The sequence below is a fragment of the Culex quinquefasciatus genome, chromosome 3 (genome assembly GCF_015732765.1).
Source record: "Culex quinquefasciatus strain JHB chromosome 3, VPISU_Cqui_1.0_pri_paternal, whole genome shotgun sequence".
Classification (NCBI taxonomy): Eukaryota; Metazoa; Arthropoda; class Insecta; order Diptera; family Culicidae; genus Culex; species Culex quinquefasciatus.
In genome coordinates, this window is record NC_051863.1 from 28,440,884 (window position 1) to 28,467,690 (window position 26,807).

Sequence of the window (26,807 nt, forward strand, 5' to 3'; positions counted from 1 at the left end):
TCCGTTTGAATTCCGTTTAGAATTCCGCTTGAGCGAAAAAAGTTCGATTCGAATTCTAAACAGTGTTCGTTTTAGATTCTAAAACGTATTCCGTTTCAAACGCAACAACCGGTTCCGTTTGAGTTTTCGCCGCAAATCGGTTCAAGCGGAATTCAAACGGAATCGAAACGGAATGGACGGATTAGTTTTGACAGCTGCTTCTTCTTCTTATTTGTTGTTCCTGGTTTGCTGTTTTGCTTTGGTTGAAAAATTATTCTACCGGAAAAAAATTGCCTGAGTGTTTTTAAGGTTTAAAACATTTTATTTAAAATGCAAACAATGAAAACAAAGCCCCAAACCACATAAACCCCATAGTTAGTTTTAATGTCATAAAAAGATTTTACAATGAAAGAAGTGACCAAAATGATGCGCTACCGTCTCGGGAACATTCTGGAGTCACCACCCGGAATCTGCTCGTAGAACCGTCGGCTCCAATCTTCGTCATCTGCACGACTTCCACTCGACCTCGCTCATTGGGGCAACCGCGAGTTGACAGATCGGCCTTCTCCCGCAGCTCCATGACCTTCAGTTTCGACACTCCATCTTTTTTGGCTGGCAGAATCTAGTCGTTTCGCGGAGTTTCTCCAGGTAGTTTGCATCAGGCAGCTGGTCCTTTTCCGGATCCTGGTTCCTGGGGTTTTGGTTCTTCAGCTGCCGGACTTAAGTGAACTGACGCTCTCGTTCTGCAGCAGGTTTCCCAGCAACGGCCTGGTCATCGCGACGTTGCCATCAACCAACTGCGGTGCTGGTCATCGTGGTGCTGGAGCGTGGCCTTATTTCTGATAGGTAGCGGCCGCCACCAGCTACCGGACACTTGCCGATTCCAAATCAACTGGAGGTAGTTTCCTTTTCGTCATACTGGGGGCAGCTCTCTGGAAGAATAAGTTGTTGTTAGGTTAGGTTAAGTTAGGTTAGGTTGGAATAATCCAGAGAGCATTTGTTTTAGGCTCGATCATGGCATTTGGAACATCTAACAATAAAATCTGAACGGGTTACTTACCTCATAAGAAGCAGCAGGAAAAATTTTGCCCAAAGAAAAGTCCGCGTCGCCTTCCCCCTCCAGCTGGAGAAAAGAAAAAGTGCAACCACTTCAAGAAAATTGTACGTGTCGAGGTACGGTTAGTTTAACAGCAGCGGCTGCTTCTGCTGCCTCCAGTGGGGGAGCTTGCCTTGAAGAATCTGCTACGGCTCGGGAAGAGGATTTTGGGTGAAGGACCACTGAAAAAGGAACATGAAACAAAAAAAAAACAATTACACGATTGTCGTGAACGTGAACATTGCTCCGATATGGTGACTAAGTCTTCTTGTAAACATGAAAAAAATACAAATCTTACCATTTTTACGCAAGAAACGGACCAAAGATAACTTGGAATGCCCGGATCCTTCACCGTCCTGAGAGGTCCTGAGTTGTGACGAGATTTTGACACTTTGCACTCACACAACCATCCCAAAACCGCTTCGGCGAATCGCGGCGAAATGTCATCGAGCTTCCACCGCACACCAGTAGGTGTCGCCCTAGTGCAAAAATGGTTAAACGGAATCGAAACGGAGTCCAACCGGAGATTCCGTTTAGAAAATTTCGAAACAATTTTCGAAGCGGAATTCGAAGCGGAATGAACCCGTCATGCGGAAAACCGTTTGATTGGGTAAAAGTGAGAGTGTGTGTGTGCAACATGGAGTTAAACTTTTCAAAGTCCCATAGAGCTATCTAAGCCCGATCTCACACACACTAGCACACCATTTGTTTTGCTGGCTGGTACAAAATTTAACCTCACTTTTTTTCATGTACGTACACGCAATACATGCGCACGTAGATAACTCTATGGTAATCTTCACAGCAACTTCACAGATGCTAAATTTCAGCCCGGCACAAACCGTCGTTTTAAAATCAAAATTGAATTTCTCACGATGCGGCGCATTATTCAAGGGAGCGTTCAACCATTACGTAACGCAGTTGGGGGGGGGGGGCGAGAGGGGATCGCAGGCTGTGTTACCCGCCTTACAACAATAGTAATCAATAATTATTAGTGATGTTAATTTTGTTATGTGGTGGGAAGGGGTATTGTGAAGGCTGACAAAAATCAAAATACGAGCGCAACCTGTCAAAGCCTGTTGCGCCACGGGCTGATGTACACGCTTACGACAAACCACTCAGTTTTTGTATGGCGCAACAGATTTTTTGCGGAACAGAAGAGATGCGCACTTCGGTTTGGTGGTGCGCGGATAATAAAACGGGTGAAACATCCAAATGTTTGTGTTACGTATTAACAGAACGCTCCTCATCGAACGCGTCGCTTCAAAAACCTCTTCGCCGCGTCGCTTCGCGTTCACCGCGGTTTGAAGTCTCGCGGCGGCGGGCGGCCATTTTGTTCGTTCAGAAATCGCTCCCGCCTGTCCGCGTTCTTTCGTCAAGTCCCGTCCCAAGCATCAAACTCTCGCTCTTCGTTGGTGTTATGCGGCCTGCCTGCCAACAAAAGTGAGAGAGAGTGCGTTCCGCGAAGTCGACCAGACCAGAAGGCCAAGGGAGACGAAAAAAAAAAACGTTTTTTCTTTTTTGCTCGGTTTGCTTTCGGCGCTCCATGATTGTATTTTGACCCGCAAAGAAAGCGCGGAATCTCCCTCTCGGTAACTATTCGGTGCGGTGCGTGGGACGGAACGGAACCTGTGTTGTTGCGCGTGAGGGTTGTTGGTAAGGGCCAGCAATCAGGAGCATCATTCGGAAGAACAATCTCGAGGGCCATGTCGGACACGGATAACGCCGCGGTAGCCACGGAAGCGGCCGCCGCCGTCGTAGCGCCGGAGGCGGAAGCGACCCCAGCGGCCGCTGAGAAGATGGAAGAAGTCAAAGAAGACGCTCCGGCGGAAGTTGAAGCCAAAACGCCGGTAAGTAACCCGTTGCGGGAAGGAAGCAGCAAGTGGATTAAGGGGAAGGCATCTTGCGAGGACGCACACACACACACACACGCTCGCCGTGGCTTGGCATTCCGGGTTCGAAAATGCCTACTTTGGTTCATTTTGAACGCGGAATTCAGCATCAAACACGTCGGGACAGGTTCGTTTCCGCGCGGCCTGCTGCGCTAGCAGCGATAAACGCGCGCGCGCTTCCCAGAAAGTTCCAAAAGTTGAGACTCGCCGAGGCAGTAGCGCTAGCTTCCATCTTTTCCCTCGCAGAATCGCAGCAGTCCGGGTTCCGTTGGCTGAGCTTGTATTGGTGCCGACCTACCCACCAAGCTGCAACGGTGTGCGTGCGTGCGGGGACGATGTGTGTAAAAATGAGGAAAAATTTCGAGTGACGCGCGAAAGCCACCGCAATCGATGCCAAGGCGAAGCCTTCTGCGATCGGAAATCGGGCTCGATTCGGAGGAAATCAAATTTAATGCCCACTTCCGGTGCAAATCACGCGAATTTGGCACCCCCGAATCGACGCATTTCTATTGTTTGGCAGTGTTTTCTTATCATTGCCAGTCGTGTGATTGTGGTGGTGGTGGTGACGACGATCATGATGATGATGTAGAAAAATTGAAAACGGTGGTGCGTTAGGGGTTGTGCGTGTGTGTGTGTGTGTGTGGTTGCGCGCCGAACGAGTGATTTGAAACTCACGTAACGGACGGATCGCAGCAGGCGGCTAGGTGTGTGCGTGCGGGTGTGAAGCGAGTCGTGCTTGTAGAAGAATAGGGTTGACTGACCAGCGCGTGGTTTTGTTTGTTTTTGTTCGCTTGGTGGAGGATGCGGTGGAGTTGCATCTTCTTGAAACAGTCAAAGAAGTTATGCCGTGACTTGACCGGAATGGCGTTGAATAGCGTAGTTCATGTTAGTTCAGTTCATCGAGAGGTACTCGAGAGCAATCTTTATTCTAGGTACTTGAAGTTGACGTCCGTGTTAGGGAAGCGCTTTTTCGGTGGCCTTTTTGATGCATTCTATGTATTTGAAGTTAACGTTGGCGTTAGGGAAGCGCATTTTTACTTGCAAGCTAAAAAAAAAAAAAAAATACGACTTTGCATTGTTCCAATAGTCAATCAGGGTTGTTACGGACGGCGCGGATCGCGCGGATCTGGGGCGGATTTGCTGGCTAATTTTGCTCAGGCGCGGATTTCGCGCGGATGGCAATTTTGATAAAAACATTAATTGAGAGAGATAGAATTACTTTCAAGTTATTAAGAAAAATATTATCAGGAATTACAATAATTTGTTTTTTCCTTTGAGTGCAAGAATTTCATATTTTTTATTAATTGAATTTTCTTCTGAAAATGTTTGTTTGTATTTTCTTAGTACGAAACGTCAAAAATGAAGATGAAGATTATGTAGAAATTATTTTTTATATGTTTCTTATCATTTCTTAACATTTCCGGCTCTGAATATTTAATTTCTTTTGAGTTTTGAGTAATGATTTTAACCTTATTTATTTTTAATTTTATACTGGATTTATTCAATTTTTAATTTTGTAAATAAAATATTACAAACTTTTCCCTAAGATATAGACATTAGAATGTGTAACAAAAACTATTATTTGGGCTTGTTCTGGTGGGCGCCAAATATGAGTAACAGAAGCTGGCCTCCACTTTCGAATTTTGGAATGGAATTTAATCGGTAGAAATATTTTTTTTTCTAAATTTAAACATTCTTGGCGAAAATAAAAAGATCAGAACATTTCAAATTCAAAGCTTCAGAAATTCAAAAATTCGTAAAAAGATTGTTTCAGTAGTTTTTTTTAACAAAACAAAATCAAAATACATATTATTTTTTTTATCGAAATTTCTTAAATCGTTATTTGAAAAAATCTGAAACTTGTAAATTAAAAATTTTAGCAATCTGAAATTCAAAATACCAAAAATTTGGGTAATCGAAAATTTGAAGATCAAAACAAATCAAAATTAAAAAGTAAAAATTTAAAAACTAAAAAATATCAAACTCAAAACAATATAGAAAAAAATTCTCAAATCTAAAATCTAAAATTCTTAAATTCGTAAATTCATAAATTCTTAAATATTTTTATTTTTAAATTCTTAGTTCTTAAATTCTTGAATTCCACTATTTTTGAAGTTTATTTTATGTAAGAGATTTTGAAATTATGAGAAGACATAATTTTAAATATCGGAAATTAAATTTCTTTCGGAGTGAAATTTTAGCGAGGATTTTGGATTACAAACTGTAAAAAAATTCTTAGATTTTGAATATTTAGACTTTCGAAATTAAAAATTTTATCATATTACAAGCCTTACCCGACAAACTTCGTTCTGCCTTTTTTTCGTTTGTTGACGTTTTTGATTTTTTGCTTATTCAGCCTCCTGTGATCAAAATATGATTTTACGTAACTTTCTCCACACAATTTGCCGATGATCCGGAATCGGTTACAGAGTGGTCAAAGTGTCAATTAGTTAGCGTAAGAACCTTCCTTGGGCTTATACGAACCCAACGCAACAAAAAGCACCTCAATCCGACGCTCCGTATTGAACTGATTCGCGTTCGAACAAAACCGTCGAATTTTTTTATATATATAGATAATTTTAGATTTTGTTTAATTTTGAGGTTATATTTTGGAAGTTAAATTTTTAGGTTTTTAAATATTGTATTTTCTATTTTGAAGATTTTTTTTCATGACCCTTGCCTTAAACGTCTTTTGAGGATTTTTTTAAATGGATTTATTGCTTTCATTCTTTTGGAGCCTTTAAACATTAAACGAGTTTTTTTATCAAATACTTTCTGAATTAGTTTTTCTTCATTTAAAAATAAAATTTCTTAAATGTTGGTCGCGAATTTGTTTTATATGGCGTGGATTTCTCGCGGTTTCGGATTTTAGGTCGGCGCGGATTTGGCGCGGATTTTTTTTCGACTCTCCCGTAACAACCCTGGTCAAGCTAACTAAAGTATACTGAAAGTTTAACAGTATCGGGCGGTTTTTCTGACTTATTTTCTTCAGGCGCGTTGTTTCATGTTTTTAAAGAAAATATAAGGAATTACATAAATTCTTTTAATAAACTTTAAAAATATTCGCAACGGCCTTAATAAAAAAAATTGTTATTGAAAAAAAAAAAATTAAAAATTCGGTTGAGAGATTCAGGTAGAATTGGTTATACAGTTCAGACTCGATTATCCGAAGGTTTGATAATCCAATCACGTATTAACAAAATTGTCGTATTTTTTATTTTTTACTTCTTACATCAAATTCGATTTCTGTGACACGATTTTAGTCAAATTTGAATGGTTGATAGCCTGTAAATTAGAAAAATGCATTTTTCAGTATTTCATTATCGCCATTTTGGCCGCCATCTTGGATTTAGAAATTCTAAATCACTTTAGAGTAGTTTAAGTGTCACACTCATAGCTCAAAAATCAAAAATAAGACAACGAAATTTTTTTTTGTGGTTCGATTATCCGAAGTGAAATTTTGCCAGGGCCTTCGGATAATCGAGTCTGGACTGTACTTCCAATTATCACAACACGATGAAATCCACTAAAATTCACATATTCAAAAAATAAATTAAAAATTTAAATTTGAACTGCTAACACCAGTCTTCCCGAAACGCGCGCACGCTGTACACGCCGTACAAGTTTTCAGTGCAGATGAACCTCAAATCACAGACAAACAGACGTAAATCATTGAACAAATTTAACGAAAATCCATCAATCACAAAAAAAATGGAAAAAGGTTAGCTAGTAGCTCGATCTGGTGGCCAATGCTAGCATTAAGCATCACTGGATATGAGAATTGGTTAGTGTGTGAGTGAACGCAGTCACTCTTGTTGTAGTGAGAGGAGGGAGACTTGTTTACTAACATTTACATTTACAACATGTGAGAAGAATGCAAGAAGTTCAAATTCTTAACTCACGCAGACGGTCCACGTCCGCGTCCGATTGCGGCCATGCACTAGGTAAATCTTGCCGAGGAAACATTCGTGTAGGCTGCAGAGGTTGATGGAAAGATGCACCAGTTTGAGGGTGGTTTGGGTATTACTGCGCTGTTTGTGAACAATGCCCACAAATTGGCCATGAGTTTAAATAATAAATTGCTTTGCGTGAGGTTAAGCTACCTTCTCGGCAAGCAATTTAGTCCACTTGCAAGCAACCAAATAATCGTATGAGACCAGGTTGACCTTGTTGTCGACGGTCTATACCTACATCTTCAACCTTACCAGTGGCCAGTTTCTGACATCCAGCTTTCCTGGAGACCAACATCGGTTTGGTAGACTCGTGCTCGTAGCCGGCCGGGTCGCGCAATTGCCATTGCTGGACACCGGTTCATCCATGAGGGACGGATTTGAGGGCCACGACGGAGTCAACATTCTCGAGGTCGGCCGGGTTGTCAATACCGAGTTGCTGAAATCGTGGTAAGCGCAATCGCCATCGCTGGACACAGCGTCATTCATGACGGCCGGATTTGAGGACCACGACGGAGTTAAGATTATCACGGTCTCTTGCGTCCTCGAAGTCGGCCGGGTCGCGCAACTGCCATCGCTGGACACCGCGTCATTCACGAAGGCCGGATTTGAGAACCACGACACGGAGTCAAGATTCTCGCGGTCTCTTGCGTGCTCGAGGTTGGCGAGGCGATTCCGGTGGACACTGCATTGCCTAACCCATTCACCTGGTCAAGTTGGGGTACACCATCTATAACGTAGACCAAATTCAGTTTCTAATTGCATTCATTCAAAATCTAGTTGAAATTTACCAACGCCGACGGATGAAATAACAAAATCAGCTGAATGGGACGGCGTCTCGTTGTTGGAATTGCCTAAGAATCTTCCGATGTTCAGAACACCGGAATCGTTACTCGTAGCTTCCGGCATTTCTTCGTCCAGTGGCTCGTGTCGGTCTAGCAGTAGACTTCCGCTGTTCGCATCCGGCATATCTTCATCCTGTAGCTCGTGTTTTGTGATAAAACTTTCAAACCAATCCGGCGTCTCTTCTTCTAACGGTTCGGCCGGGAAGGATTGAGGATTATCTAAATGCTTAACAGACCATTCAGCGGAATTCACACTCGGAGGCGGGTCCGGATCCAAAAATTCCACCGACCAATCTTCTCCAAACTGGTCCATCCTCACACTCAAGTAGCAGCAGAAAAAAAAAACAAAACTTTTGGCGCGCTAGCTTAAACGTCATTTGAAAGTGTGCCTTGATTGCAGCGCCATCCTATTCTGGTGGATAATCCGAGAACTAAGTTTAAGTTCAAATCAGCCGTTATATTCCTGATTGATGGAATTAAAAAGAGATTTACGTCTGTTTGTCTGTGCTCAAACACACCAGGCTGCCATGTTCGAGTTCCCCCAGACGGCGCACTCAAGTTTACACGCGGTGTAAACACGGGGTGCACACCTCGGGTACAACGCCGTGCGAGCGAAGAACGTGTAAAGAGACGAAAAAATGACTGCTTCTCACTCTCTCTGTGGCAAACACTGTAGTGTGACTGCAGCGGAGAATGAAACACCACTTTACAGCTGAGGGAGCGTGAGGGAAATATTTTTGTCTCTTTTCTGCGTCGTCGGCTTGCACGGGGTTTGTACCCGCGGTGCAAGGTTCGGTTTTAAACTCGAGGTTCGTGTGCGCGTACAGACTGTACACGGCAGAGTTTAGGTTTGCTTGTACGCGTGCACACGCGGTGCTGGTGTTTGATCGAGTACAGAAAACAGAGAACGCGGTGCACGGGGATCACTGGCTAAAACTCAAAGACCTAAACCTCAATGAGGAAAGGCTATAAAATCACTCGAAAAACGAACTTCTTTATTAGACCTCGTAGACCCACCTTCACGTATACCTATCGATTCAGAATCAAGTTCTGAACAAATGTCTGTGCGTGTGACTGGATGTGAGTCCGTGCACCGAAAAATATACACACGATTATCTCCGGACTGGCTGAACCGATTTGGACCGTTTTGGTCTCATTCGATTCGTCTTCGGGTCCCATAAGACCCTAGTTAAGATTGTTGTTGTTGTTGTTAATTTATTTATTTCTGGCAGCTTGAACCTTCTTGGTCATTCGCTGCCCTTAGTTAAGATTATGAAGTTTAGAAAAGTACTTCGAATGTTATGCTAAAAAACGGTTCTAGCTAAACTTCGGAAGATTGTAAAAAGGGTGGTTTTTGTAAAAAAAAACCGTCATGGGACCATCCATAAACCACGTGGACACTTTTTTGGGAAACTGTTAAACTTTGGGGAGTTTTTTAGGACCCCAAAAGGAACTGAAAAATTGAAAATTGGATTGAATTAGGAACGCACGCTAACTTGCCAAATATATCAGATTTGCCCATTAATCGTGCTTTTTCTTTTATTTCGATTTGTCTCAACGAAGATGGGATCCTCCGGCCTGAATGTCAGGTTTTTGATGTTGAAAACGTCTTATTCGATGGTTCAAGCGAGCAATTTTGAATAACTTAATCCGGAATAACAGCTTATTTCTAGAATTTCTATCAAACTTTTAACAGTGCACCAATTGCCCCCAATGACCCTTTAACAAAATGTAAAATATTTTCAAATGCTCAGAACTTTCGAACAAAGGGTAATGCTTCCCAAATGCCGACTTCAAGCACTTAAAATTGGCCACTGAAAAAGAGCTTCCCTAACACAGATGCTAACTTCAAGCACCTAGAATGCATAGAATTTCCACTGCATTTGCAAACACATATGTGCTAACTAGATGGAAATCCCAGCAATCTTCGTGCAAGAGAGCACGGAGGCATCGTAATGTGAAATTCCTTGCGTGATTGAAAAACTATAATTCTGAAAAAGAAATGAAGTTATGGTTTTGTATACGAGATTTGGGGAACCAGCTCGAGTTAAAAACAGCAAACTACAACGGAAGCAATTTTTAAAAAGGGCTGTCGAGAGACTTTTGGAATCGAGTGCTGTTGTAGTAAACAAGTGTAACCACAATAGAATAGTACATCATGGACCGACTAACAACAAGTTACTCGAAGAGTGGAATCCCTCGGATGAACCCAGGACTACGCTGATATTTACAGCCAACACTAGAAACACGAGACGATAACGAGCAGCAATTGGAATGGTGCGAACTACTAGACTAGCTATTTCTGCCCCAAGAAAGGAGTTTCAACTCGGAGAAACAAAACCTTTTAGAAGTTAACAGCGCTGCTTCCACAGTTAGCAATGTGTCTACTCATACGAAAGAAGTATAGCATAAGCTGAGTATTGTGCATCCTTCAAAGAACTTTCAAGACATGGTGTCGATTTCTGGAAAAGTCAGGGAAAACCTGGAATTGTCAGGGAATTTTATTTGACCTGGATAAGTCAGGGAAAGTCAGGGAATTTAAAGCTGGGTCAGGGAATTTCGATGATCTTAAAAATATAACTACAAAATTGCATTTCTTTTTGAAAATACGCCCTTGATGATGTATTTGAATGTCTTCTAGGCCAAACTTTGCAACATTTATAATATTAAATTTTTTATAATGGTCAGTCCGGAAGGAACGCAGAACTCCATATAAAAAATGCTTAAGAAAAGGGTCACGATGAAAAGCGCGTAGCTTGTTTGCAATATGTTTAGGTTTAAAAATCAAATAATTTGGATTTCCGTTCAACTGAAAATTACAAATTTGTTAATTTTTTAAAATTCTTATTCTAAAATTCTAAAAAAATTGTAAGGCTAGAAAATTTTCCAAAATTTCACTTTAGTTTCCGATATCTAAATTTTTATTTTTCTCAAAATTAAACTGAACTATGATTTAAAAATGATTCAAGGTAGTCTAATTTTGTGTAATCTAAAATTTAAGCAAAATAGTGGTGATAAAATCGAATTAAAAATCAAAGAATTAAATTCAAGAACTAAAGAAATAAAACTAAAATTTATGGAAAAACAGGGTTGTTACGGACTACATTTAACTAACTAACATTTAACATTATTATTGGGCATGTTCCAGTGGGTGTACTGTGCTTCTATCCCAAATATGAGTTTGATTGGACGTAACAGAAGCTTCTCCGCCTTTGAATTTCAGATGGGATTTAACCAGTAGAAATATTTTTTTTTATTTGAACATTCTTGAAGAAAAAAAAATCAAAACATTCAAAAAAAAAAACAGCTTCAACATTCAAAATTGGATTATTCAGAAATTAAAAAAATAAAATTAGGAAAAATAGTATTAATCGGGACCGTGGTGTAGGGGTAAGCGTGATTGCCTCTCACCCAGTCAGCTTGGGTTCGATCCCAGACGGTCCCGGTGGCATTTTTCGAGACGAGATTTGTCTGATCACGCCTTCCGTCGGAAGGGAAGTAAATGTTGGTCCCGGACTAACCTACAAAGGTTAGGTCGTTAGCTCAGTCCAGGTGTAGGAGTCGTCTCCCTGGGTCCTGTCTCGGTGGAGGAGTCGCTGGTAGGCAGTTGGACTAACAATCCAAAGGTCGTCAGTTCGAATCCCGGGGTGGATGGAAGCTAAGGTGTAAAAAGAGGTTTGCAATTGCCTCAACAATCAAGCCTTCGGACACCTAGTTTCGAGTAGGAATCTCGCAATCGAGAACGCCAAGGCAATGCTGTAGAGCGAATAATTTGAATTTGATTTTAGTATTAAAAAACCCCAAAAAATTAAATTCATATTAAAAAAGAAATTAAAAGATCCGAAATTTTTAAATCAAAAATTCAAAAAATCAGAAAACAAAAATCAAAGATATCAATATTAAAAAATAAAAAATAAAATAAAAACAATCAAGAGAACAAAAAAAATATTTTTAAATTCTTAAATTCCTTAATTCTTAAATTCCTAAATTCTTGAATTCTTAAATTCTTAAATTCCTGAAAACCTGATAAAATTTGAAGTGTTTTTGGAGTTTTTTTTCCGTTAGAGAAATTTTGAGAAGAAGATGTAGGAAAATTTGCTTCGATTTTTCTAAGTGATGCTTTGGTAAGACCATCGAGTATGAACTGTATCTTAAATTTAAAATTTATTACAATTTTTAAATTTTATTATTTTTTATAATGATTTCATTGAGTTTTTAATCTAAATTTCTAAATGTTTTGATTTTTTTTTTTGTCAAAATGTTTGTTTTGGCTTTTTCCTCTAGCTTACCTAATTCTAGCAAAAATACATTTTCAGCGTTTCATTTGGATTGGTGGATTTTTTTTCGATTTCTCCGTAACAATTCTGAATAAAGGAATTTGAGAGTTCAAGAATTTATAAAATATGGTCTCTTCGGAAAAGTTGTTTCCAACATCCTTAATTTCATAGGGATTGTACAACTACACATTTCACATATTTTCCCCAAACAACATTCAAGGGGTTACAAGAAGGAGTTCCCGTGGTCAGATCGAGCTTAAATTTGGAATCTATTCCAAAACACCCAAATATCTAAGTTTGATAAACAATGACTTTTTGAAAAGCTCGAGTAGGTTGTATTTTGTTTTTATTTTTATAAAATGTATTGATCGTGTGAATGATCGTTTGTAGGCTCTGGTCAAGGTAGAAACCGAAACCATTTTTTTGCATATATTTTTTGTTACAAAGTTATTTAAGAAGACGTTTTCTTCAAATATCCAGAAAACCGTTTACTTTAAATACAATCATTGTTAAAAAAGACCTAGATCTTTTTTTAAAACCGTAAACATGTACTTGAAAAATTTACATTTAATTGTATATTTTTCTTAGTTTTTCAGTTTTGTTGTAATCTTTCTTAAGGTTCTACAAAATTACATATTTTTTCAAGTTGTTGTCTCCAAAACATTTAGTTTTTTTTATTAAAACACAATCAAAAATGGCATCGGCCTAATTCGTTTGAAAATTCCGCAAAAGACAACAATTTTAAAATTAAACATAACTTCTTACTTTAATTAAAATTTCCAATTGCTTTTTTTTGAAAACTTTTAACTATAAATTTTCTTTAGGAAATGAAGTGAAACTAACTAATCGCAATTTGAAATTTGAAACAATTGTAATTATTAACTATTTATAGAGTTTTTTTAAAGGTCCTGTAAGCTATTGTGTTTCATATGTTTATAGGACCCATTAAAAAAAAAACTCTAGATTTTTTGGTAAAGGGCATCGTTTAAAATGGCATCATAAGATAAAAAAAACATAGGACAATTTTATGGTTGCTCATTTTGGATGTTCGATTAGAAAAAAATGATTGACAAAATAAAAAAAAAATTAAGTTTTTGCAGAATCCATCGTTAAAAAATAAAATAAAAAAGTCATTGATTTTTTTCAATATCTTAAATTTGCAATATTCAAAAAGGAAAATGCATGAAACCATAAAAACGCTCCAAACAATATGTTAGTAAAAAATAGAAAATAAAAAAATGGTTGTCTGGAAAGGTCAGGGAAAAGTCAGGGAATTTTATTTTGGGATTTGGATCGACACCATGCAAGAGAAAAGCACATATAGAGCAAGCACCGCTACCGATGTTAAAAAATTGCCGACTACTGACCTTATACCATAGTACGAACGCTGCAAGTGTGTTCGTACACTACACTGCATGCACTCGCAAAGAAACTGGAACTGTATCGAACGCAAGCTGTGCAAGCAGTTTGGTTGAGCGGTGTGTACCATACCTCGTTACATCCGTATATGAGCTAGTCAAACAAGACGTGACTTTCACTTGCCGGAGCTGAAGAGTTCCTCCAAGCACTGGGCGTAAAACCAAGTGGCGGCCACTTTGGGACTTGTTATGACTAGATTACCTCATGTAATTTCGACCTTGCATAACTCTTTTATTCAAGGCTAGTGCAAATTTTCACAATAGTGAGGTTGTAGGTTGCAGTAATTCTCAATGTAATTTTCAAACTTTTTGAAAATTATGTGAAAAAGACTAGCTCATGCCCTGATACACACCTCGCAAATTCGCGCTCAAATTCGCATGGTAACATGTCTCTCGTGTGTGTCCGCACACAACGTGTGCTATCACGGTTCTTCGTGTGCACACGTGTATTGGTGTGCTCGCTGGTCTCGGTGTGTTTCATAATAACAAAAATAAAGCGATCCGCCTTAATACGCGTGTGTGCAGTCGCAGCAGCAGCAAAAGGAGAACGAAGCTTATTTTCGCCCATTCGGTATTGTTTTGGCGCGCAAAGTACCTAATAGCTATTTTATTTTTCTGTTTCCAGACCAAGCGTACGCCGTCGAAGCGCAAGGATGCATTCCAGAAGGAAAGCGAAGAGCTGCTGAAGAACATGGGCATCGACCCGGCGGAGGAGGGCGGTCGCCGGCGCACCCGTGCCAGCACACGTGGCGTTTCGACGCCGTCGACACCGGCCACACCGCCGGCCAAGAAGGGTCGTGCGGCGGCCACTCCGTCGCGGCGTGGCCGAGGGAAGCGAGACCACGAGGACGACGAGGATGAAAAGTCCCCGGAGGTGGAGACCAAAACTCCGAAGAAGCGTGGCCGGCCCGGCAAGGACAAGGTAGTTGAAGAGGAGGAGAAGGACAACGGAGCGGACGCCGAAGAGGCTGCCGAGGACGCCAAAAAGGACGAGGAAGCGAAGGCCGACGACAAGAATGAAGTGCATGACGACAAGAAGGAGGACAAGAAAGAGGGCGACGCTGTGGATGGGCTTGTGAACAGCACCCCCAAGGAAGAAACCAAACCGGAAGTCGAGAAGGCGGAGGAAGCGGCCCCGGAAAAGATGGACGTCGACGAGTCGGAAAAACCTGCTGCCGAGGAAGCCGCCGCCAAACCCGCAGAAGACAAGACCGAAGACAAAGCGGAAGAACCGGCGTCGACGACGACGGAAGGCGAGCCTGCTGCCGAAGTCGCCGCTGAAGAAACGCCCGCAGCCAAACCCACAGAAGAGGAACCTGCTGCGAAACCTGCTGCGGAGGAAGCACCGGCCAAGCCTGCAGAACCGGAACCCGTCGTGGAGGAGAAGAAGACGAACGACGTCAGTAGCACCAAGGCGGAGGAAGCACCCAAGACGAACGACGTCGCCGCCGCTCCCGTGGAGAACAACGTGGCGGAGACCAAGATCGAGACTACCGGTAAGTGCGACGAGGTCAACGCGTCTCTTCCCAAACTAACTTTGCTCTCTCTCTACCTTTCAGCAGAACCCAAGATTGTCCCGGCGGAGACGGCAACCGTTGAACCGACGGCGGCACAGTAAACGAGGCGTTTGAAAGAGAAAGAGAGTATCGACACACCGTTGATCATCAACACACACATTTCCTTCACGCAAACCTGATTTTTGTCCCGACCGCCACCTTCCCTTCCGGCAGACCTGCATTTTTTCTGTACTCTTCTTCATTGACAACAACATTTCGCGCGAAAATTTTGCGCGCGATTGGTTGGCGATCGGCGTTGGTACTTGCAGTGCGTCAAGTACGCCCCCCCCTCCTCTTCTTCTTGGCACATGTTGAGCATTGCTTGCAAGCTCTTTCTTCGAATGGTTTTACCCATTTCATTTTGTTTTACACATTTGGACAAATTGCTAACTCAACCCCACCCCTCAAGAATGAAAAAAAAAACAAAAATAAAACGAGAGGTTATTTGGAGGAAGATGTAAAATATATACACCTGAAACAGATTTATTCAATAGTAAGTAAACAAACAGATCGATAGAATTAGGCAATGTGGATGTTCTTTATTTCCGTTTTCTGCAACTGAAATATACGAACCAATTCGATAGGCACGTTTAAGAGCAACCCGGAACAGCAGCAACCGTTTGAATGTAGCAACAAAATCCCCTCTTTTTTTAAACACCCTTTCCTACTCTCTTTAACCACGATACCATAATTTGTTAGCTTTTCCTTAATTTTTCAATTTATCGCGTAAAACATACCTGAATTTGTCGTTGTAATAAGAAATAGTAAGAAACACACTCTAAAATAACAAACACACACACACACTAGTAGAGTAGAAGGAAGGTAGTCGCGCCCCCTGGTTGCGACCGACAAGTGTAAAAAACTAACAAACTTTTTTTTTCTCTCCCACGAGCGCGCCACCCTTTCTGTAACTCTGATTTCTTCGGCGAACCCATCATGATCTGTAAGAATTTCACCGTAAAAAAAAAAACGTTTTGCCATCTTAGGGATATCATTTGTACACGTTGAAACGCGCGATGAGCACACAAAATTTACAAAATATACACATGGACAAAACATCTTAACAAAATCTAAACTTACTTTCCATACAAACCCCTTTCAATCCGTGGCAGAGAACACACATTTAAAAGCAAGCAAACAAAAAAAAAACTTACAAAAAAGTAAAAACAAACAGGTAATGCGAGCGCGAGCCAGTGCGCGCGCTGGAACGCTGAAATTTCAATACTAAGGTAAAGAGAAGAAAATGAAAACAAAAAATAAAATAAAAAAAAAACTACAAAAATACATCTTTTTAACTAATGTATAGGTTATTTTATTATTGTGTCGTGAATGAGACAGAAAGAGATGATAAAATATAGAAATATGGACAAACACAAAGGAGGGGACCGGCTTTGTTTATTTGACGATGATGACTTCCGTAGAGTTTGAAATAACCGAAATAAGCATTGCAATGACCATCTGATCGGCTCAGATGTTCACTCTGCGTCAAAATCTTTTAAGAATTGTTCCAAAACTTAATGCAATCTTGGTACTTGAAGTTCACAGCTGTGTTTGGGAAGTGCAAGGCGGTTAAAAATCTTCGCGATTTTCGCTGAACGTTCCTGTGAGTCTATCCTCAATAATACAACGCAGATTTTGATGGCAAGTGGAAATGTATGTGTAAATCTAGTATTTCCAGAAGAAAGTACCTACGAAGTTTAATGTAAATCCTGCTCGGTGAGAGCAGTTTCAGTGAAAATATGTGTACGGATTATGAGTAGCAGGATTGAATATGTAATAAATTATTAAATGAGCATTTATTATAACATTGAAATAATTCATAAATAAGAGTTTGGAGCGAAACAAAAAGTGCGCACCTTCATAAATATTGCCTTGTTAGATGACAGATTGCGCATTGAGTGCGAGCTGCAAGAGAGAACGACGAGCGAGACGCGCGCGGCCGGCGAAAGAGAGAATGAAGATTGTCAAATCAGTTTTGTGGTTGATTTGTGTGGAATAAGACGTGTTGTTTGTTAATTGCAAAATAACTGAGTTTTTATAAATTATAAAAGCAAGTCCCCGATCACGACAATATGCATGTTAGGTACCGTAATCCGGGGTGACTTTGATAAGATTTCAATTTGTTTTTAGAATAGTTTCCAACAGGTAAGGTTTTTCTCAAGATTTTAAAACATGTACTGGGGAAGACCACACAAAGTCCATGCACTATTTCGGAAAAAAAGTTTTTTCAATAATGTTTAGAAAAATAGTTACGTTAAAAATTCTTAGTTTTAATTCCGGGGTGACTTTGATAGGCATAGTTTTTCTTGTTAAAATCATATTTAAAGTGTTCAAACTTTATTTGTACGCCAAATGTACCATCACTAAAGTAGCTGATATAGTTTTTAAGAAAAAAAAAATCATTGTTATATTTAGTTAAATAAGTGTATAAGCTTTTTAGCAAAATACATATAAATTTTAGGTAAAATTGTTAAAAAGTCGGAATTTTGCCTGAAATTTGTTAAAACTAGTTTTGTCTTCCTCACCTTACTGAGGAAAGGCTATAAAATCACTCGAAAACTGAACTTCTCAATTAGACCTCCTAGACCCACCTTCATGTATACCTATCGACTCAGAATCGAATTCTGAGCAAATGTCTGTGTGTGTGTGTGTGTGTGTGTGTGTAGGGATGTGGGTCTGTGCACCAAAAAATATGCACTCGATTATCTCAGCACTGGCTTAACCAATTTGGACCGTTTTGATCTCATTCGATTCGTCTTGGGGTCTCATAAGTCCCTATTGAAAATTATGAAGTTTAGTAAAGTACTTCAAAAGTTATGCTAAAAAAACGATTTTGACTAAAGTCCGGAAGATTGTAAAAAGGGTGGTTTTTGTAAGAAGCATGTTACACATTTTTAGAAAGGTATTTAAAAGACCTTTCCAACGCGACCAATACATTGCAGATCTGACAACCCTATCAAAAGTTATAAGCACTTAAGAGTTATTTATACACTTTTTGGAGGCTAGTTCTCAGATATTTAGATGAAAACGTATTCCAAATATATCATGCGACCTATCTTTGGATAGGTAATTCAAAGACCTTCCCACGAGCGTGTCTATTTTGGATAGCATTACCCTTTGAATGAGAGGAAGGCACCAACCACCTAAGGGTGGATTAAGTAACGTTTTGTTTGTAAAATTATTGATTTATATTGCATTTTATACTGAATTCGAAGCACGAATCACAAGTTTTCAAATTTTACATGAAATTTGTCCAACTGAAATTGCCTATAAATTGGGAGATTTTTTTTAATTGTGTTTCAAAAACACATATTATTTATTATTTACAATTTTTTTAACCTTCTCTTAGTGGAAAATTGTCCAAAGAATCCGAAAATGCATTCCGTTTTCCGATAAAAAATCAGGTTCATTGAGAGAATCATGACACTTTAGGATCTAACATAATGACTTTCATCAACATTTTCTTGACTATAGTTAACTAACTTTTTAAACTTGTCAAAATTTTATGAAATGTTCTTCTTGAGGTACTTTGAACACAACTCTACCACGGTCAGTATGTTTCTAAACCATTCCTTACGTATTTTAATTGTACTCTTCATTTTGCGGAAAAATCGCAAACCTATCAAAGTCACCCCGGCTATCAAAGTCACCCCGTTTTACGGTACTTGAAGTCATCGTCCGTGTGTCATTCCGTTTTTTGGTGGCCAATTAGATGCATTCTAGGTACTTGAAGTTGACGTCGATTTTAGGGAAGCGCTTATTTCAAGCAAAACAATGTAAAAGGGCCGAAGCCGAAGTGTAAACAAAGTCTATCCTGCTCACTTCAATAGAGGAGAAAAGCAACTCGCAACAAAATTTTGAGGCTAGGAATTTTGACAGGTATGATTTTCATAAAGTATTCGCCTCCTTTTCTCTCCCACTGAAAAGTTAGGGCAATGTTGCTGTCAAACTAGGCCAAACTGTTAAAGTCACTCACAAAATGAACTTTGAGTGATTTGAGTTCATTTCTGACGTCACGATTTTCTCCTCTTTTGATGTTTACGTTAGGAACGAGCAGAATAGACTATAGAGGAGAAAATCGTGACGTCAGGAATGAACTCAAGTCACTCAAAGTTCATTTTGTGAGTGACTTTAACAATTCGGCCTAGCTACTTTGTCCGCAGTTTTCTGTGGCAGAGAATAGGAGGCGAATACTTTATGAAAATGATACCAGTCAAAATTCCTAGCCTCAAATTTTTTTTCGCAAGTTGCTTTTCTCCTCTATAGAGCAGAAAATCGTGACGTCAGAAATGAACTCAAATCACTCAAAGTTCATTTTGTGAGTGACTTTAACATTTTGGCCTAGTTTGACAGCTACCTCGTTCCCAGGTTTTCTGTGTGAGAGAAAAGGAGGCGAATACTTTATGAAAATCATACCAGTCAAAATTCCTAGCCTCAAAATTTTGTCGCGAGTTGATTTTCTCCTCTATTGGTTTACAATTCGGCTTTGGCCCTATTACAATGTTTTGCTAGATTTTACATTGGATTTCAAGAATTTGAAAAAGTTTCAAAGCTTTGCATTTTTTCAATACTTAAACTAAATAAAAAAATTTAGTAAAAAAAGTTTAACAGAAAATTGCTGATAAAATTGTGAATCCTATAAGGCAAAAAGCCTGTTGTCAGTGTGAGTTGGCACCATTCAGTTTAATTTAGAATTTTTCAAAAAAAAAAAAAAAGATGATTCTATGGTTCTATTTTCTAAAACTACCTAATTACAAAATTTGTTTACCATCTAAATTCGAAGCGGACTCTACACTCATGATTGAAAACAGTTGACGGAAAACAGAAGATACATTTGAAAAGCGATAGGGGAAATATGACCTTTCTCGTTACATTTCCATTATCCCCTTTGATTAATAGGGGTTGTTTATGTACAACGGTAAAACACACAATAAAAAATCATTTCTTATCACTTTTTTTCATTTCTAGAGTTTTTTTTCAAAAAGCTATTGTTTTTTAAATCTTTTAGAAAAAAAACTCTAGATTTTAATGTAAAAAAAAAAATACTACACAGAAAAAAATATGTAAATTTACACAACACGTAATTACTGTTTCTTATGTAAACTCACTCAATGTAATGTTGAAATATGATGTAAAGAGTAAAAAGTCATGGAAATTACTCCAATGTAAATCTAAATCTAATGTAAATCATGAATCTAATGGAAACGTTGAGCATGGAAACTCAAATCTGATGAATTTCTACCCGTGTTTGGCTTCCTGTAAATTCCTATTTAATGTAAATCATATATGGGTCATTCCATCTGAAGCGGAACAGCATTTGAAAATTACCCTCTCCGATCCTGCTCAAATTTGGCAGGGCTGTTGATACTATCAAAACATGCAAGAATCCCGAATTTCATCCAAATCGGACCACCCCCTCTATTGTTGTACCTCCCCAAAAAATCGACTTTTTGGCGATTTTTGACCAAACCTCCTAGTTTCAAATGACGATAACTCAGGAACCACAAATCTTAGAGGGTCGGTCTTAGACTCAATTTTGAAGGAAATTGGACGTAAAATCCATTTCCGTGGTCAAAATGTCGATTAATTTATTTATTCTACCTGTATTGCGCAATTGAAAACTTTAAATGGCCGTATCTCAAAACACCCCAACTTATTTTTTTTATTTGACCTCACCATCGTGTTCCCCGGCCAATTTTACATAAGAATCACTTATTGACAGAAATGAATATGTTTCGTTCCAGAGATATCGGATTTTAAAGTTCTGTGTTTTCGAGATTACCTACATCAGCTTCATCCGCCGCATCTGCTAGAAGCACACAGGCGGGCCGATCAATAACTGCTACCTGGTCATTTCTTGAAATAATATTTCATCATAAATAATATTTACCAAATTGGGCAAAAATTAACTGTATAACACTGTAGGAAACTGAAGTTTAATCGCGAATAATCGCGAAATATCTGCTCAAAAAAATTAATGAAATAAATTTCTGTGCTAACCCACAGGACAGAGCAATAACGACACACAGTAAAGGGTAGAGTTGGATTCCGACGAAGCGAGCAGGAAAATGCAATTAATCTTGTTAGTAACACTGAACAATAAGTGCACGATACATTATTGAGTGAAAAATATGAATTAAAATGAATAAAATTTGTTGACACATTGTACTCTAGTGAAGGACGATCACAAGGAGTTGGAAAAGGATTTCTGGAAATTATAAAATTGAAAAATGTAAGCAAATCACAAAGTTTGATCTGCTTCAAAGCGGCTAATTCCCCAAATTTAGTTGCGATGATTTCGACACCGTCCGAACAACAGTGTTTTTTTTTCTTCTATCACGGCTGCTGTCCTCACGTATGAAGATTTTTTCAAATTAAATGTACCTTGACCAAAATCATCTTTCAATCAAATGGAGCTGGCTAACAATATAAAAATTGAATTAATATGATCAATCTTTTAAACCATAAATCAGATTTGCCAAATTATGGTAAAGTGTCAATAGTAAACTATAATAATGAAAATAATAATAATAAAGCAGGTTTGGGGTTTTTGCTGAATGGCACTATTTTGCTACCGCCCATGATAAAGGCCCTAGTCATGGCCTCGGAGGTACTCTGAAACGGTTAGCAACACGTAAAAAACGGTGCATTCAAAATAACCCAATAAATACTCCTTTCACAAAAATAGATTGATCAAGGTAGGTATCAGCCATTTGAATAAATATTTGCGTATTTTTTTTTTAAATTTAAATTAAATTATTCATCTTCCAGAACACCAGGTAGCAGTTATTGATTGGCCCGCCTGTGTGCTTCTAGCAGATGCGGCGGATGAAGCTGATGTAGGTAATCTCGAAAACACAGAACTTTAAAATTCGATATCTCTGGAACGAAACATATTCATTTCTGTCGATAAGTGATTCTTATGTAAAATTGGCCGGGGAACACGATGGTGAGGTCAAATAAAAAAAATAAGTTGGGGTGTTTTGAGATACGGCCATTTAAAGTTTTCAATTGCGCAATACAGGTAGAATAAATAAATTAATCGACATTTTGATCACGGAAATGGATTTTACGTCCAATTTCCTTCAAAATTGAGTCTAAGACCGACCCTCTAAGATTTGTGGTTCCTGAGTTATCGTCATTTGAAACTAGGAGGTTTGGTCAAAAATCGCCAAAAAGTCGATTTTTTGGGGAGGTACAACAATAGAGGGGGTGATCCGATTTGGATGAAATTCGGGATTCTTGCATGTTTTGATAGTATCAACAGCCCTGCCAAATTTGAGCAGGATCGGAGAGGGTAATTTTCAAATTTGCACTTTTTCGTGCACAGTTAAGATGGAATGACCCATATCCAATGTATTTCTGCCAAACGTTGACTTCAAAACTACCCGAACTAAAAATAGTTATATCTGGTTCTCTTTCTATCGCTCTCATACTTCGCTGGCCCACTGCCTGTGCCTCGCCCTGAACAAGTTGATGCTTTAGCCGCTCGTTTATTAAATGCGAAGATGGCTCAGTCGGCAGCGGGTAGCAGCAGTAACACCGAACATTCTACCCGTCGTCCGTTCGATTCCAGTCCAGCGTTATTCCACTTGGCCGTTGACGAGAAAGCGTCCCCTACCTGTGAAACAACTTTTTAAAATCATAATTTCCTTTTGCTGCCCGTTTCACTCATTTTAAAATAGAACATAGGCCACACCCTTTTCCTACTGCAATCCAAGTCGAGCTTCTCATTCCCATTGGCCAATCAGAATTAGTTGATTTGAACTAATGTAAATTCCAAAACTAATGTAAATTTTCAAAACTAATGTAAATTTCCAATGAACCTAATGTAAATATACATCATTTATCATGATACTTTTTGGTACATGATAAATAATGTAAATTTACAGAAATATTTTTTTCTGTGTAGACAACAATTTACGATGGACCAACTATGGTCCCCTTGGAACGCGCTGTCAAGTAGAATGCTTTCGGTGAAGAAGGCCGCGAAGTTATTTTTAGCGCTTAATTTTAGGACCCAATTACAGCGTACATACAGTGTTTTTGACTATTCCGAAGTAATATGAGCAAGCAATGAATGATGATGATGAATGATGATGAATGAATAGCGGAAAACTGCAAAAGTGACGAGAATAGGTCGAATGGCTTAGTGTGACGAAACTGGGTACATATCTGGAGTTTTTTTTTTTTTTGAAAAGGTCCAATAAACCAAATTTCCAGTTTTTGCTTTTTGGGTGTTTTTGAAACCGCCTTAAGTCAGGGGTATTGAAAAACACCCAAAAAGCAAAAACTGAAAATTTGGTTTGTTGGACCTTTTTAAAAAAAACTCCAGATATATTTCCCAATTTTGTATTTGAAATAACAGTCTCAGCATTTTGCATTCTTGCAACACGCTTAACCTCACATCGAATAATTTTGCACAAGCTGGGTATTCTTGTATGCAATTTTTAGTGCAAGTTGAGTGCAACAATTTCGTTTAAAATTTTAAATTCAGTTTTTTTTGTAGTTGTTTCTCATATATTTTTAACGCATTTTGATAAATTAAAGCTACGAAGCTACCAAAATGTTACCACAAGATCAATTGAGTAATAATTAATCAGTCTCCAACTGTCGTATTGTAATTTGTCACGCCTTGCAATATCAACCCAATCCGACGACCGTTTCGCTCAATATGGACACAGAAAAATATATCACAAAAAGAGCGTCAAACGTGTCGCAAACGTGCTTGTGCTGTGTCGCAAATCAAAATCTCATTTAGGTTCACCCCAGGACGGTTGTGATCACAATAAGTACTAAGCGCTTCGCGCGCCGCTGCTGCTAATTATGATATACACCGATCTTCAGCACCCCTTCTACCGAGGTGTAAGGGAAGATCGACCCGAACAGATAAATCAACCTTTCGGACCGGCATAGAGCTTCTGGACGAATCGTTCATGCTTTCAAAAGTTTATTGCCACCACCATAACACTACTACTTTATGCTGTTCGGTAGCTCTTTGGGTTAGTTAGTAGAACTAAGGTAAGGTGCAAAAGGGTATAAAACGAATGCTCAGCAGTGCTTAGTTGGAGGGGGCGCTTGCTTAGCAGTAATTGATGATGCTCACGACGTTTAATATACTGTGACTATGATGAAGAGAAGACACGCGAACAGCGTGATGAAATTTCAAAATATTAACCATATGGGTCTAATGTTTTAATTATATTTTTCATTCAATATTTGTCATGAATATGATTCAGCAAATTTACATGAAATGAAAAAATAAATAAACGAAACATGTTTTACCTTTCTTACTTCAGAAAAGCAACAATTTTCTTATTAATTCAATTTAATCTTCTTGGTCATTCACAGCTCTATAAAAAAAGCAAAAAAATCTTTCGAAAAATTAGCCAAACAAGTCTATACACAAAACTCAATTTTCGAGGAAACCGGTAAACTATGGTTTATTTGTTTTCATTTGTTCAGATGAAACTCTAGTTATGCATATCCGTTTGTTAATTATAAAACAACCATTATCATCATCAACTTCTTTTAAAGTAAATATTCATCAATCTTTTAAAATAAATATTCATCAATACCAACTAAGAAAAAAAGAAAATTCATTTAAAATACAGCACAAACTAAATTATCCGGCCTCGGAAAAAAATCAGATTTTAAAATCCATTTCACTATGTTATGACGTCATTGTTGTTGCAGGTGACTACAACCAAGGAAGCCTAGTCTGGAAGCACCTTTCTGGTAACCGATCCTACGTCGATCCGCAGCTCACGCGTACTAGAACCGAGAAAGAACGACTCACGCACGGAGTAATGTTAGATGGAATGGCTAACTGCAACATGCATCAATGCAATCTGGTGAAAAACGATCGTAACCGCATCCTAGATCTGATATTTGTCAGTGACGACGACTGCACCGTAGTTGCTGCTGCTGACGAGCCACTCGTGCCTCTGGACGCCCCCCATCCAGCGCTGGTGTTTGACATTGACGCATCTAGGACCGTGTTTGTACAGGTAGACAACAACGACCGGGTATTGAACTACAAACGAACTAACTTCGACGAAATGCAAAGGACTCTGGCGGATATTGACTGGACACCTGTTACCTCTGCTATGGACGTAGACACAGCTGTTCGGGAATTTTCAAACCTATTGAATTTTCATCTTGCCCAACACACTCCTCAATTCAGAACTCCGCCTAAACCCGAATGGTCGAACGCTCGTCTTAAACGCCTGAAAAAAGAACGTGCCGCTGCACTGAAAACGTTCACCCTGCGCCGCTGCCGTATGACGAAACTGGCCTTCAACGCCGCTAGTTCCCGTTACCGCCGATACAATCGTTACAGGTACAACGTCTACATCCGTAAGACCCAATCGCAGCTGCGGCGAAATCCCAAGAAATTCTGGACTTTTGTAAAATCGAAGTACAAGGAACGTGGCCTTCCTGCAACGATGGCGTTGGGCGATTCGACTGCAACTACAAACGACGAGAAATGCGAACTATTTGCCAGACACTTTTCGTCCGTATTCCGGGAGCCCGAAATCATTTCTTCCACTCATCATCTTGACGCTGTTCCCCGTGATTTGGTCGACATCAACACGTTTGTCATTTCACGTGACATGATAGAGAAGGCGACGAAGAAGTTGAAGTCATCATTCTCACCAGGACCCGACGGAATCCCTTCTGCTGTTCTCAAGCGCTGTGCAAATCAACTGATTGAGCCACTTTTGGTTATATTTAACCTTTCCTTGCGTCAAGCCACATTTCCAACAGCATGGAAGAAATCTTTCATGTTTCCAATTTTCAAGAAAGGTTCAAAGCGTTCCATTGAAAACTATCGAGGGATCACGTCTTTGTGTTCCGGTTCTAAGCTTCTAGAAATTATCGTCAGCGATGTGATCCTGTTTAACTGTCGAAGTTACGTTGCACCGGAACAACATGGGTTTATGCCGAAGAGATCGGTGAACACTAACCTGCTCGAGTTTACATCGTTCTGCATTGATAACATTGCCGAGGGACGCCAAGTCGATGCAATCTACACGGACCTGAAAGCTGCTTTTGATCGGATTGACCACGATATTGCACTACAAAAGTTCTCCAAACTGGGTTTCTCGCCGATGCTATGCCGTTGGCTTGAATCTTATCTCAAGGGTAGAATCATCCAGGTGAAGATCGGCGCATCCGTTTCACTGGAATTTACCAACGGCTCCGGCGTGGCTCAGGGGAGCAACCTCGGCCCAATAGTTTTTTCCGGGTTCTTCAACGACGCCAATTTCCTGTTTAGCGGAAACTGTAAGCTATCCTACGCTGACGACTTCAAGCTGTTCATCCCTATCGACACGTTGGCCGACTGTTACGTGCTACAATCAAGGCTGGACAAATTCTCGGAGTGGTGCGGGCACAACCGCCTGGAACTCAGCTCCGCAAAATGCTACGTCATATCATTCAACCGGAAACAAAGTCGAGAATTGTTCACATTCGATTACCATCTCGGTTCTCACGTGCTGGAACGCCTAGAAGTTGTCAAAGATTTGGGTGTACTTCTTGACCTGAAATTGGATTTTCACCTGCAACTATCTTCCGTAATTGACAAAGCCAACCGGAAACTTGGTTTTATGTTCAAGGCTGCTCAAGAATTTGACGATCCGTTATGTCTTAGGACATTGTACTGTGCTCTTGTGAGATCGCACCTTGAGACGTCAGCAGTTGTCTGGGCACCCTATCACCAGAATTGGATCGATCGCATTGAACGTGTACAAAGGAAATTCGTCTGGTTTGCTCTGAGACGCCTCCCGTGGAA

At 39.5% G+C, this 26,807-nt stretch overlaps 1 protein-coding gene and 1 long non-coding RNA gene across 3 annotated transcripts; one reads left to right on the top strand and one right to left on the bottom strand.

Moving 5' to 3' along the window:
* Positions 1 to 280: 280 nt before the first annotated feature.
* LOC119770250 lies at positions 281 to 1,512 on the bottom strand. The gene is made up of 3 exons (XR_005278733.1): positions 1,374 to 1,512; positions 1,040 to 1,257; positions 281 to 911 (listed from the first exon to the last, which is right to left on the bottom strand). It is a non-coding gene; the product is annotated as an uncharacterized LOC119770250 (long non-coding RNA).
* A 955-nt stretch (positions 1,513 to 2,467) lies between these two features.
* Positions 2,468 to 16,388, top strand: LOC6052364 (fibrous sheath CABYR-binding protein). Of its 2 annotated transcripts, none has more exons than XM_038264760.1 (3): positions 2,468 to 2,922; positions 14,080 to 14,950; positions 15,017 to 16,388. In XM_038264760.1, exons 1-3 carry the CDS (start codon positions 2,779 to 2,781, stop codon positions 15,070 to 15,072), a joined length of 1,071 nt encoding a protein of 356 aa, XP_038120688.1. In that variant the 5' UTR covers positions 2,468 to 2,778; the 3' UTR covers positions 15,073 to 16,388. The 2 variants fall into 2 exon arrangements, with proteins under 2 accessions (XP_038120688.1, XP_001868653.2); XM_001868618.2 differs by having other exon boundaries at positions 2,471 to 2,922; positions 15,014 to 16,388.
* Positions 16,389 to 26,807: the final 10,419 nt, after the last annotated feature.